The sequence below is a fragment of the Microplitis demolitor genome, chromosome 4 (genome assembly GCF_026212275.2).
Source record: "Microplitis demolitor isolate Queensland-Clemson2020A chromosome 4, iyMicDemo2.1a, whole genome shotgun sequence".
Classification (NCBI taxonomy): domain Eukaryota; kingdom Metazoa; phylum Arthropoda; class Insecta; order Hymenoptera; family Braconidae; genus Microplitis; species Microplitis demolitor.
Genome location: NC_068548.1, coordinates 21,632,717 through 21,646,069, shown reverse-complemented (window position 1 = coordinate 21,646,069; position 13,353 = coordinate 21,632,717). Strand labels below are relative to the sequence as shown.

Here is a 13,353-nt window from a genome sequence, read left to right as displayed (position 1 = left end):
CTTATATCCAATTCAAACTTAAGTCATCAAGCATTAAAACCATCAAAATGATTCTGTTAAATATTATCTTGCATGAATGTCTGAGATTATAATAGTAACATCCAGACGACGTTGAGGTCTCCAACCTCAATCTGACGTTATTTCTTTTTAATCTCTTAAAATGTGGACAAAAAAAATTATTGACGTCTTAGCTGATGACGCTTTTTAATGTTTAAATTCATTTATACTTCTTGATCTTAAATACATGATGTATATTATATTTATAAACCACAGACGGGGTTATTAATTAATTGTAAGAGCAATAAACTTATAAAGAAGAGCGAAGATTTTTAAATTTCGGATAAACTTTGTTGCTATGACGTCATAGTTTGTGATTAGACGGGCAAATGTAGCTCTCTGATGTTCGTTTACCAAAATTGTAGATCGTCTACACACAACTGTTGGGACAACTGATTGAACATGCTTACCAAAAGGGCTCCATGGATGAAAGTAAAAACAGAAGCAAGTCAAGCATTATTGCTCTAGGCGCGTTTAATGTACATACTATTAACTCACATTTCATATTACTCTGCCTCTAGTTATTTATACGAGATGGAAAAGATCTTTGGGAAATATTTATATACATGTAGTTGTATTGCGCACACACATATAATTATTATTTAATTTGTTCTAAAAATAAAAGCAATTAAGGCTTCTCAAAATACCATTTTCAAAAATTTTTTACCGCTTAATTTTATAAACTCAGGTGTAAAATAATTTTATTAAAGGAACTTTGAACTTTTCAACTTCCCGCTAAAAAAATTTAAAATTTTCAAAAATTCGGGAAGTTATTGGTTTCAGTTCGATTTTTGAAAATCGAATTTCTAAGAGATTTTGACGTTTTGAGGTTCTAGGAAGCTATTCTGACTAATTTCAAAATGATGTCCGAGTGTATGTATGTACGTTTTTTTACTTCAATCAATCTGACGTTATAGCAACAAAAATTCAAAAATTTAAAAATATATATCGTACTGCTATAAATCGTTGAAATTTATCATGTCATAGATTTGACTCCAGTAAAATATTTTATCAGTTTCACAATGGGTTTTTTTTGGTGTAATATATTGCGCAGTCATTTTCTGCAGAAATATTCAAATATTTTTATGCAAAAGAAAATTTATAAAAAAATAAAATATACTTAAAAAATGTAGACTTTTTAAAAAGTGTTGATAAATTCAAAAACAATAATGTTGATTAAATTATTAAAAAGATTGAAGTATGTAAAACTTTTAGCTGTAATTATAAAACTTTTGAAACGATACTTCAGATGTCAATAAAAGAGTCACTTTGTATAAATTGTAGTCGAGGCAAATATATAATTCGCAGACATGCTGCTACGTCCTGACATGTTTATCTCATTTAGGTTGTGGAGTATAAGATAAAGCAAGAGTAAAAGATAAAAGTATCATACAGAGGGTTGAGGGAGGAGAGAAAAGGGAAAGCAGAAGGATCCGTCGTCTCACCTAATCGACGTGACAGACGCTCGCCCCTCGTATCACCAGTTACAATGAGTGACGTTGCGTTAAAAATTCAACGACAGGGTGGTCAAACTGGGGTGCTGGCACATTGCTACGCTCTAGCAGATTTAAGAGTCTGCAGATTATTTGACAAATCCTTAAATTCTTTGACAACTTTTTTATTTTTCTTTTATTTAACAATTAACCTTTTCGCTTTCATATATTTTTTTAAAACCAGTCATTTTTCAGCTGTGTGGCCTCTAATAGAAAAATCAATTCTGGTAAAATTTTTTCATTTCAATTAATTGATTTATAAAGGATCAATTGGATAAAATTTCTAAAAACCCGGGAGTGGGTTCGAATTTCATTCAAATTCGAATTCACTCCGCCCAGAAATTCCGGAGTTTCTGAAAAAAATTTATTCCGCATACGGAATAAATCGGAGTTTTCCTGGAGGAGTGATTTCTAAGTGATCTAGATTTAATTCAATTCCGATTCGGAGTTTTAATATTAAAATTAACTTTCCTTCGCATTCACTCCCGATTTAATTCGCGTTTAATTTTTTCAGCGTGCAAGTGATGCGAAAAAAATATTTTTATCATTTTACTCAATAGAATAATTTATTATTTACAATTAAATTTTAATTAATAGCCGCAGACTAAATGAATATTCTTTACTCGAGCTTTTAATAATTGAATACTCGCAAGCTAGGAATTATATTTAAGAATATATACATGTATATATACACTTCTTAATAGCATGGATTATTAATTGTCAACTGGTATAGAAAAAGAGTTACACAAAAAACTATTAAATAAAGAATTACAAAGTATAACTGAGTTGTGCAGACGACAATATGACATAAACAAAATTCTAATTAGAGACAAGGCTGTATAGTTAATTTTCCCGGAAATAAGTATCACGTGTTTACGTCACACGCGGCAACCAGAGAGGGATGTCAACCTACGGGGGTTGATCGTCGCGACTGAAGCCAGGTGGGTTTTTGCACCCCTTTATCTTTCTCGCTCATTTACTCACTCTTTCTCTCTCCCTCTTTTTTACTCTTTCTCACTTGCATTCTGTAAACTTCCCCACATGTTTTTCTTTTTTTTTTCCAACCGACAAGTTTTCTACCCTCTCTCACATACAATCCCTTATTCATTTAAATCCACGTGAGTATATATTATATCCTGTAGTATTTTTTCCACCAGTATTTTTGATTATACTCATTTACTTGATTGAGGAGTATGTCATTATCATTTTCATTTCCGTCTCTTTATTTTTTTCTTTTTTCATTTAATTTAAAATTTTTTTTTTTTCGATACGAAAAATAAATTTGCGTCAGTGCTATTTATCAAGATAAATATATGTTTAAATTACTAAGTGAAACAATTTTTTTTTCTTATTTCATTTTAGTTGTTTTTTGTTTAAAAATAAATAATATTTTATATTTTTAGTTTTATTAATTTGGGAAAACAATGGCGGAGTCTCAGCAAAGTCCAGTATTACATTGCAAGAGCACATAAACTAGGCACGTCCAAAGGCCAACGGGGTACCGGGGGGATATAAATGTGGAAGAGACTTGGAGATATAGTTAGGAGGATAGAGACGGCCCGGTGCAAGTAGGTTTAATATTTGATAACGCGGGTTGCTGGTCATCCTGCCGAGGCGATAACACGGGCCTCGCGGGAACCTTCCGGCCAACATCCCTCGGAAAACGAGCCAACCACTGTACCCTTCTTCTCTTCACCTCCTCTTTATACCTTTTTCTCTACACTTTGCTGTATAACCTCCATATAATACTGTCCCGCATGACCTTCAAGAATTATTTTTTTTGAATTTAATATCTAAATACTGAATAATTTAAATTTTTTAAAAAAATATATACATAAATAAATAAAGTAACATGTCGTCGATCGATTACATTTGTGGCTACCCTTGTCCAGAAAAAAATCACACATCGACTTACTCGAGATAGCAAACAAAAAATAAAAGAAAAAAACTAAGTATAAAAAGAAAAATAAAAAAATACGAAAGAAGGAAAAAGCCGGAAAGAAGGGTACCTCAGCGAATTAATAATTCATTGAGAATTCGGTCACACAAATCTCTGCCTGTCACGTTTCTATTTCTTGTTTTTATTTTTTATTATTTTGAGCCAAAAAAAATTATAAAAATTTTAAAAATACTTTTTTGCGTAGTTTACATCTGTTAATAAATAAAAGGAAGAGGTAAAAATAAAAAAAAATGTTTAAAAGTTTTTAAAAGTGCGTCGGTTGCAGAATCTAAAACGAAGAGGATGTAAAGGATGAGAAGGAATAAAAACAAGCGGACAGTGGTTGCGGGTAGCGGTCGAGAAGCATATACGCAAAAGTTGGGCACACAGATAGCAAGTGGTGTTGCAAGTAAAGCAAGAGTGGCGGAAAAGCTATGTAGAAAAGTGTGTTATAGTGTGTTACTGCGGGAGGGTTCCAAGATGGCCGATATTGGAAACAAGGGCGCAGGCGTAAAATAATACAAAGCTCCGCCCCAGTGCGATGTGTTTTCACCCCTTTGTGCTCACATTTCATCCCCTACTGCTCCTATACTCTGCCGACTACAACACACTGTACACATTTCACCCTCAATACCAACGTCTCTCTCACTCTCACCCCGAGCTTCGTGCTCATCAGTCTGTCCTTTATCTCTCAGCGAGATAGCACACTTGTGCATGTACACACCCTGTAGAATCCCTCGGTACGAGGTAGCAGCATCGCCGTCTCTGTCAGACACCCGGGACTTGGCAGTCTCTACCAACGTCATTGAGCAGGCGCACTGGTTCCTTAAATCCGCGAGGACACACCAACACACCAGGTCCACTTACACCGAGATAAAATAGCGGGGGATGTGATAGACGGTATCCGCCACTCTCTGGTGGCCTCGCGAGTGCGCGCAATTCAACTGCCACTGGAACTTGATGGGGCTAAAACACGGCGGTTGTAGTCTATATCGAAAGCACCAAACCCCCAGAGTGTCCAACTCCCCGCTGGATGATAGAAGCATGGTGGAAGCCGGTTTATCCGCAGAACATGTCGCGTACTCCCGCTAAACAGTCGATCACAAATATTCAACGAATCTTTTATCTTTCAATTGTGATCTATTTTTTCCTGGATTAATTTATTTTATTATTATTATTATTTTTATTATTATTGTTAATAATTTTTTTTTTATTATTATTAATGTAATTAATATTTTAAATAGACGGTGTTTATTTTGTGGAATAAAAAAATGATTAAGTGTAATAATAAATTAGTGATTTAATTAAACTGTTTAAGTGTAAAAAAAAAATAAAATAAAATTTTAATGAAATGTGTAATTAATAGCAATAATGTATTTATTAATTATAAACACATGCGTTAACGATCAAATGAAAATGAAGATAAATTTTCGTAGCTGGGTTAACCAGCTTAATAATGACATAATTTTGAGTTTGTGTTGATAACAAAAATACATATATTTATATATGTATGTGTTATAATAATATATATGTATATATTGATAATAAGTTACTGTGATTTTTTTGTTAACACAGGATTAAATAAAACATAAACAAAAAAGTAAAAGTGAAAGACGAGTATGCGTTGAATGATTTGTAGTTGGAACATTCCAACGGTGATTTATTAAGATTTAATAACAAGTATAATATATAATATTGTTTTAAGAGACAAGTGTTGACAAGTGATAGCTGTGAAAATGATGTACTCACCTGACAAGATGATGGGAAGTAAGGGTCTTCATGGGACACCTATTTCCGCGCCTGGGTGTTTTCCATCTGGAAGATATTCGCCGCCGTCTTATCGCTCGGGGCCAGATACTATGCCGCCTCCACCGCCGCCGAGACGATGTATGCCAAATCCTGGGGTAAGATTCACAATGTTTTCATATCTTCTCATTTTAATTGTAACAAATTGGGTTACAAATATTGCACTGTAAAAAATTTTTTCCGCGACGTGATGTGAAAATTCGGTGGTAAAATTTTCAACATTGCTGCTGTGAAAGTTACACGACGCATGGTGTTAATTTTTGACGGTGTGCATTAGAACGGTCACACCATCAATGGTGTAAATATATGAGTTCTTTGTTTGAAACTCTCGATTACTTTGACACTAGGAATTTAATTTTTTAAAAATAAATTATACTCTCGGATAATATTTGAGGTAATAACACCAAATGGTGTGAAGGTAAACTCATGCCATGTTAAAAGTACACCGCTTGATATTTCACACCAAAATTTTGTTACAGTTCACACTGTAAAATTGGTGTTAAAAATTGAAATAATTCAACACATGCGATGTTACAATAAAATAACACCGGTGTAGGTGGTGTTTAATTGGTGTAAAAAAATCCACGTATAGAAAATAAGAAAAAAAATGCAGTAAATATAAAAAAATTTAATGAATATTTTCTGAAGGAAATTTAAATTTTGCTATGTACTTATTTAAATAATTATTTATGTTGTACAAAATTTATTTTGAAAATTACAAAATTTTACGACTGCTATTTCAATCACCAATAATTTAATTAATTAATAAAAATACTTACTGCAGTAATCGAGTAAATAAAAATATTTACAAATTAAAATATTTCCAACACCGAGGAACACTTTAACACTTTTTACACTTTAACACTTTTTCGGTGTTGAAATTTAACACTGAAAATTTTCATACCTACACCGCCTGGATACCCCAGTTTTTTATAATGTAGGATTTTCTGAATCATTAATGCAACTGATTGATTAACTTTCATAGTTTGTCCGAAAAAATTTTGCTTATCACTAACATCCGGTTATTTTTCAAGTAACCACGGTTTAGTTGACAGATTTATCATTTTTTTTTGTTGAGGGTTGCTGGAAATAAATAATTAATTTTATTGATGTTTTCCGCATTGATTTTAAAAAGTTGAAGTATAAAAATATATATAATAGGTTGTGAAGTTTTTTATATATAGAAAAAAATAAAAAACAAGTAATGTGGAAGTTCATAATTGAAGACAATTGAATTATTTTTATCGTCAGTTAAAAACCACTACACTACAATATGAACTGTGGAAGTTAGAAGACAATATTCCGTCGGTATCAGCAGATAAAGTTTTAAACTGCGCTAAGTTTTATTTCCTGTTTATGACAGGAGATCAAAATTTTTTTTTTCCACACAACTATTGGAAACATTGGTGTGCATGTTATTGTTTGGTTAATTAATTGATGGTTAATTAACTATTTATTTTCAATACGAAATCAGAAGAATTGGAAGCGAAAATTTAACGATTTGTTCTGAGAAGTTTTATTTTAAAAGTTTTTGTTTTTGTATGAAAAAATAATTAGATCGGTGGTTAATATTGATGCCGTTTAGACTTGTATTTATTTATTTAAACTGTTTATGAGAATTAGGACAGTCGTAAATCAAGTTAACTACTACTGTAGGTATTTAACCGTGTTTTTGTTCTATATTTAAAAGTTTGCAGACTCACCTTCATTAAGTGGAATATAATTTACGAAATTTATTATTTATAAGTATTTACATTTATCTGAATTTTCAACTTGTATTAATTTTTTTTTTTGCTTAAAAAAATTTTAATTAAATTTTGGTAATTAATTTTACGAAAAATTTTTTTGAATATAAAAATAAGTATTTATGAACTAGTACGTCATCAATAATTTCCGATAAAAAAAATCGAAAAATTTAGATAAAATGCATTTTGAAAATATTCTATTTCACCGCAGATTCATAAAAAAAATTAATGACTCACACTGTAAAAAAAAAAAACAAGCAGAGTGAACCTGAATTAAATTTGGAGTGAATACAGAACGGATGACTATTTATTTATTTGATTCCTTTGGAGTAAAATTCACTACGAAGAGAAGTTTATTTCAATATGGAAACTCTAATTTGGAGTGAACTCGAATTTAAGTAAATTTCAGTTCACTCCGAAATCAGTAAAAATTTTTTCAGTGCAAAAGTAAAAAATGTCAATTTTTTAAAAGCTGAAAATTCAAATGATCAAAAAATATGATAAGAAAAAACGTAAATATGAAAATTAAAAATGACGATAGTAGATATATATAGTAAGGGATTTAGCAGTTGGTCTTCCCCCAGTGTTGTGGTTTAAACCACAAAGTCTTTAGTTTATTCATGCGTCGTAATGGGATAAAAACCGTCAGTAGCTCGTCGAGTCGCAAGATGAGATTACGCAGCTATTCCATGTGCACTCACTCAATAAGACACGATCTGTGACTTAATCGTTTCTTCTTTCTCCCTCATCTTTCATCATTATTGCAAACTGATACCTGTTACACTAAATTCGCTTCCAGAATTTATTAATAAGATAAACACAGTGTTATAGAAAAATATCGGAAATCGAATTGAGAGTAAAAGTTATCTTTTTTTAGATATTTATATTATGCCTACATATTTCACGAATCCATTATTAATTCATATCAGTTTTAAACTTCAACATTTAATTTACATATTATCAATTAATTGTTCCATGAATCATACATATTATCACTACTGCTGATATTTTATTTACTAATACTCATATATGTGCGACTACATAAAACTTTATTGGCTTGTACGGGATATAAATATAGAAATATGTCGTCTGCTGAAGACTGACTGAATTGTTATTATTATTGTTATCAATATTATTGTAATTATTCATAAAAATTAATGCAGCTATCACATTTAATATTTATGAATTCTCTATTAATTATTCATGCATTTACTCGATGGAATTATTGTCGCAATTTTACAATCATTGAATATCGACAGCTAAATATATTAGATATAAGATTTTAAAAAAAAATCTATCATTTTTGCTATTGTTAGTGGAAAAATATTTGGAAATATTTTTTTTATTAATTAATGTATTTATTTAATTTGGGAAGACTGGGGTACAACGGTCAGGTAAAAAATTTTGTGATAGAAATAAATTTTCAATTTTTAACATTACGACTTTTAGAGTGCATATGAGTAGAGGTAAAATGGGACACTGGAAATTTTTAGTGAAAAACTATTTTTATTTTTTTTTTATATTGAATACTCATTGGAAGTTCATTTAATGTAATTGAACTAAAATCGTGTACAGTTTTAGAAGTACACGATTCAATATTTAAATATTTTTTTTAGCTGAAAAAGTGATTTCTTTTACTGTTTTTCTGTACACTATAAAAAATTAGGGGAGTGAATGCGAAAAAAATATGATACTGAAGTTAGCCGACGTCTTATAACTTTTTGATTTTTCCCAAAATGATTAATTATAAAAAAAAAAATATTTGAAAAAATTACATATCCAGTTTTTTAAATTTTCCATATGTGCATATTTTTAGTTTTATTTTTTTTTGCTTTTGATTGGTTAAAAAAAAGATCACAAAATTTTCAATTGTCTACTAACTTCAGAATCATGAAGTAAATGTGAAATTCACTCCGAAAGGAATTTCAAATTAGCATTGAAAATCCGGTTCGGAGTGAAATTCACTCCTCATACAGATTGATTTTTTTTTTAAACTCCGGAACTCCGTAATCACTTCGAATTCACTCCCAATTTTTTACAGCATATAATTTACGAAATTGAGTTTTGAAATTTTCTACTGAGAACGACGACGTGATGCATTAAAAAAAAAAAAAAACAATAATACATGATCATAAACTACAAAAAATATATTGTCAGTTTAATATCTATGTAGATATATACCTAAGTATGCCAAAATAATATGTATGTATGTATAAATATATATTCTTGTTTTCACATGCGTTTGAAAAGAGGGTGTCATTGGGAAATGACGAGAATATGTGGTTGCAAGATTGCATAATCGATATCTTACTAAAGCATTCGTATAAACCCCTTGTACAGGTGTTTTTAGTTTGAATGATTACAATACACCATATGGGTAAAAAAAAATTATTACACAGTATTGATCTCCGAGGTCTTTAAAAATAATGAAATAAATAAATTTAAAATTAAAAGTAAAAATAATAATTTAAAATGTATGAGTATCGAGTAGATTTGTTATGAAAGTAATGTGAGAATTTAAATGATAAATAGATAAAATAACAATGCAATTTACATGGCGGTGGTGATAAATGTTGAATAAAATTCAGTTGTCTGACCGCTGAGTGGGTTCTCTACTCGACAGTCGATAGATAGGCAGTGTATATATAGAAGTATAAAAGAATTGACGGAGTAAAAGACTTTGAGGGGAAAGAGTATAGCGTGCAGCATAACAACAGCGATCACTAAGCGAAGGCAACCAACTCTAGTATTATTCTATACTGTCTAGTATTAGATACTACTCGGGGGCATAGAAATACCCACGGATCGACTCCGCACACGGGGCACTGGGGACACATAACGCTCCCCACTTACATCCAATCACTCCTGATTTATATTTACTACTCGCTTTTCCCTTATTTATTGTCCTTTACGGGGACGCTAGGAATAGTAGCGTTAATTTGCTCGAATTGAAAATAATGGTAAGACAGTACACGCAAATAAAAGATCTACGGCTTGGATCCTTGTTTAAGTATTTTTGTCAACCAACTTTCTTATATTTATATATATATATATATATATATATATTCAAATTTTATTACCTAATTTTGAGATGAAATGTCAAGATCAAGACCAAGAAAAAATTTCTGGTTAAAAACAGATGTCTAATTACGACACTAAAAAAAAAATTTTGAAAACTGAGTCTCATAATTATTAAAATTTTTACAGTCCATAAATATATGGAGGGATTTTTTAAATGTCGTATTTTTTTTATTGGCGACTGAGATAATTTTTTAGTAACCCACTAAAAGCTTGTCTTTACCCCGCGATTTTAGTAAATTATATTTTTTAAATTATGTGGCGCTTAAATTCAAATTTTTAATTCTCGTAACGCACATGTCAGAAATTTTAGCTGTAATAAGTTTTGTGTTACATTTAATTTCTAAACAAATATCTTGGTCGGGTTTGAAGACGAGCAGGATTAGTGTAATAGTTAGGGAGTATTAAAATTTTTTTTTTAAATTCAAGTTAAATAAAATTCCGATTATTCTTGTGGATGACGAAGGGAAGTTCAATTTGACATTGAAATTTTGAATTTGAGTAAATTCGGAGTTAAATAAAATTCAAATTCACTCCCAATTTTTTACGGTATATTTATTTTGAAATTTAAATTTACTCTTGCTCTGTCTATTGATAAAAGTTAGTAACCGAATACTGAAATACTGAAGGAGTGAAGAAGAATATAAATTGAATTTCACTAGAATGAAACTAAATAATTTGACATTTTCAGCAAACGACATATAAACTTTGTCATTGTAATTAAATTGTGTTTCCGGTCTTATCTAGACAACCTTTATAACATAATTTTGAATTTAATCATATAAATAAATTTTAATGTTAATGTCACAATGTCAACATATTTTAACATAGTACACTTTTAATTAAGTAAATTACTCGAGTATAAAAATAAAAAATTTTAATCAATATGTTACTTTCGTAATAACAATTCACATTATTAGACAATAACACGGATGAGCAGAATCAGTGACAATAAAAAAAATAATTTAATGTGCATTGGTATAGAAAAAAAAGGTTGTCACTCGTTGCGTGTGTCACGATCGAGACAAATGAGTTTTATTTCGGAAATATTATTAGAGAATTCTCTACTAATTTGAGAATTGTGAACTAAGTGGAATAGGAAGGGACTACTTTAGGGTTTAGGGGAGTATACAAGTGGTTGGAATAAAAATGTTGAGACAAAGTGGTTGAAATGATGATGACAAGTGTGTGGTAAAGGAAACTTGGACGAAGGGGTGAAATTAGTTTAGTCACGCAACACTTTTTCGTAAAATTCTAATTTTTTTTTTTTTTTTTTTTTTTTTTATATTAAGTACTCCTTAATAAGTTTTTATCGTTTTTAAATTTACTTATTTTTCTTTCTCCAATCTATTAATTAAATTTTTTTTCAATCCTCCCTTTGTGGTAATTTTAAATCGTAAACTTTCTTTTCCACCCATTTTTTATATAAAATATAAAATATAAACTTATGAGTTTATAGTGAAATAAAATTAAAAGTTTTAATTAATTAAACTTCAAGTAACCTTATAAATCTGCTGATAATTTTTTTTGTTTTTTTTTTTTTTTTTTTACAATTAAATTAAAAAAATAAAATTGTGAAGCGGAACCTAAAGGAATATTTTATTCAAAAATTTTATTCGGTCATTAGGGGTAGGTGGGGTAATTAGGCCACCTTGGGCAATATGATCACTCTGAGCCTTAAAGACCAAAAAAAAATAAATCGAAGCTTTTGTTACTCGAGATATGATTTTAAATGAAGGAAAATTGAAACAGTATTTGAATAAAATGGACTAATGTTTTATTCAAATTTCTTGTAAACCAAAAAAATATTTAAAATCTCACATTGAAAAAAAATTTTTTTCGAGCAGCTGCACTGTCTATGCACAGAAAAAAAAGTTATCTTAAGAAAATATTTAGGAAGACCTTTTCGGGAATCAAGTCGAGATTTTCCGAGCCAAGAAAATTCGTCTTTGGTTTTCCAAAAATTTTCTTGAATAAATTTACTTTCAGTCGACATTTTATTTTCTGCATGGTTTTCAATTTTCCCCATTTCCTTAAATATGGTAACTAAAAACTTCAAACAAAGAAAAAAATTTTTCTCAAAAATGGGGTCTTATCTCTCCCCAAGTTCTCTTGAACATAAAATAAAAAAAATGAATTTAAAAATAAAAAGTAAGTAATAATAATGGGTGAGGAAAGGTATAAATGTGAGTTCCGGCTGCAACTTGATTTAATGCTTCTTAAAATTATAAATATTTAAAATTTTCGTTATATTTTTCATATTTTATCAGTTATAAGTCCCTGACCATTTCACTTGGCTTTTATATCTCTTTCATACTAATTCTCTAGGGGTAAGTTACACCGGAAATAAACCCAAGTGTATAATTACAATAATACTTACGATCTTCCCTTATAATACGCGACCCTACTCCATCATACCTACGTGGTAAAACCAGCCAGTGCAAGTGCCCCTCCTATAAAAAGTCTGTGAATATTTAGCCAGCAAGAAAGGGACCATTATTAAGTTACACCAATAAATTTAATATTTAACTATTATTTTGTTATTTACTTTTAATAATTATCACGTTACTGTTTATTGAAAATTAATTACGACCAGTGAATAATTTATTTTCCTATTTGATGCTTAATTTATCTAATAATCAACGATGATAATTTTAATAGATTCATACTATTTTATTAATACACTTTTTTTATTTTTATTAATTAATATTATTATTATGACTTTAAATATATATTAGAGACAATATAATCTCATAAATATATTTTTAGTGTTTATTGGTTTTTTTATTATTCTCATTATACTTTTCCTTCATTTCTGACTCGTTTATCATTATTATTTATTCATATTTATTGTTTGTGCCAATAATTATTATTTTATTACCAACCTGTTATTAATTCGTCATTTAAAAATTAATTTTTTTATTTTACTCAGCAATATGAGCAGTTAATTAAAATGACGTTAATCAATTTCGGTTTAATAAAATTCCAATAAATAATTTATAAATAACATCGAGGAAATTATTTTTTTCTATAATTAAAAATAATTTGAGTGAAAATTTTTATAATTAAATTATAATTTAATCTTTAATAAATTTTAGCCTCAGTAAAATATACTATAGTTATTTTCAAATATTTATTAATTAATAGTATGAGCAGATTTTCTAAAAAAAAAAAAAAAAAATTTGAATTGTGGTCCAAAACTTCCCGCTGGTTTTGAACTCAGAGAGCTTTAGGT

The 13,353-nt window shown here is 29.5% G+C and overlaps 2 protein-coding genes across 3 annotated transcripts in view; one reads left to right on the top strand and one right to left on the bottom strand.

Annotated features, from left to right (window-relative positions):
• The window catches only part of LOC103577482 (axotactin), a 95,013-nt gene that overhangs the window by 52,136 nt on the left and 29,524 nt on the right, over nt 1-13,353 (bottom strand). Inside the window, exon 1 of one of the 2 annotated variants that reach the window (XM_008558132.2) lies at nt 5,239-5,299. The exons of the other annotated variant lie outside the window; for it this stretch is intronic. The gene's annotated coding sequence lies outside the window, so the exon portion shown is untranslated. Of the gene's footprint in view, nt 1-5,238; nt 5,300-13,353 lie in introns of those variants that run through there. 2 annotated transcript variants of the gene reach the window in all.
• The window catches only part of LOC103577479 (inhibitory POU protein), a 29,336-nt gene continuing 21,208 nt past the window's right edge, over nt 5,226-13,353 (top strand). Inside the window, exon 1 of the mRNA XM_053738732.1 lies at nt 5,226-5,393. Coding sequence (XP_053594707.1) covers nt 5,226-5,393 — 168 coding nt within the window. The remainder of the gene's footprint in view (nt 5,394-13,353) is intronic.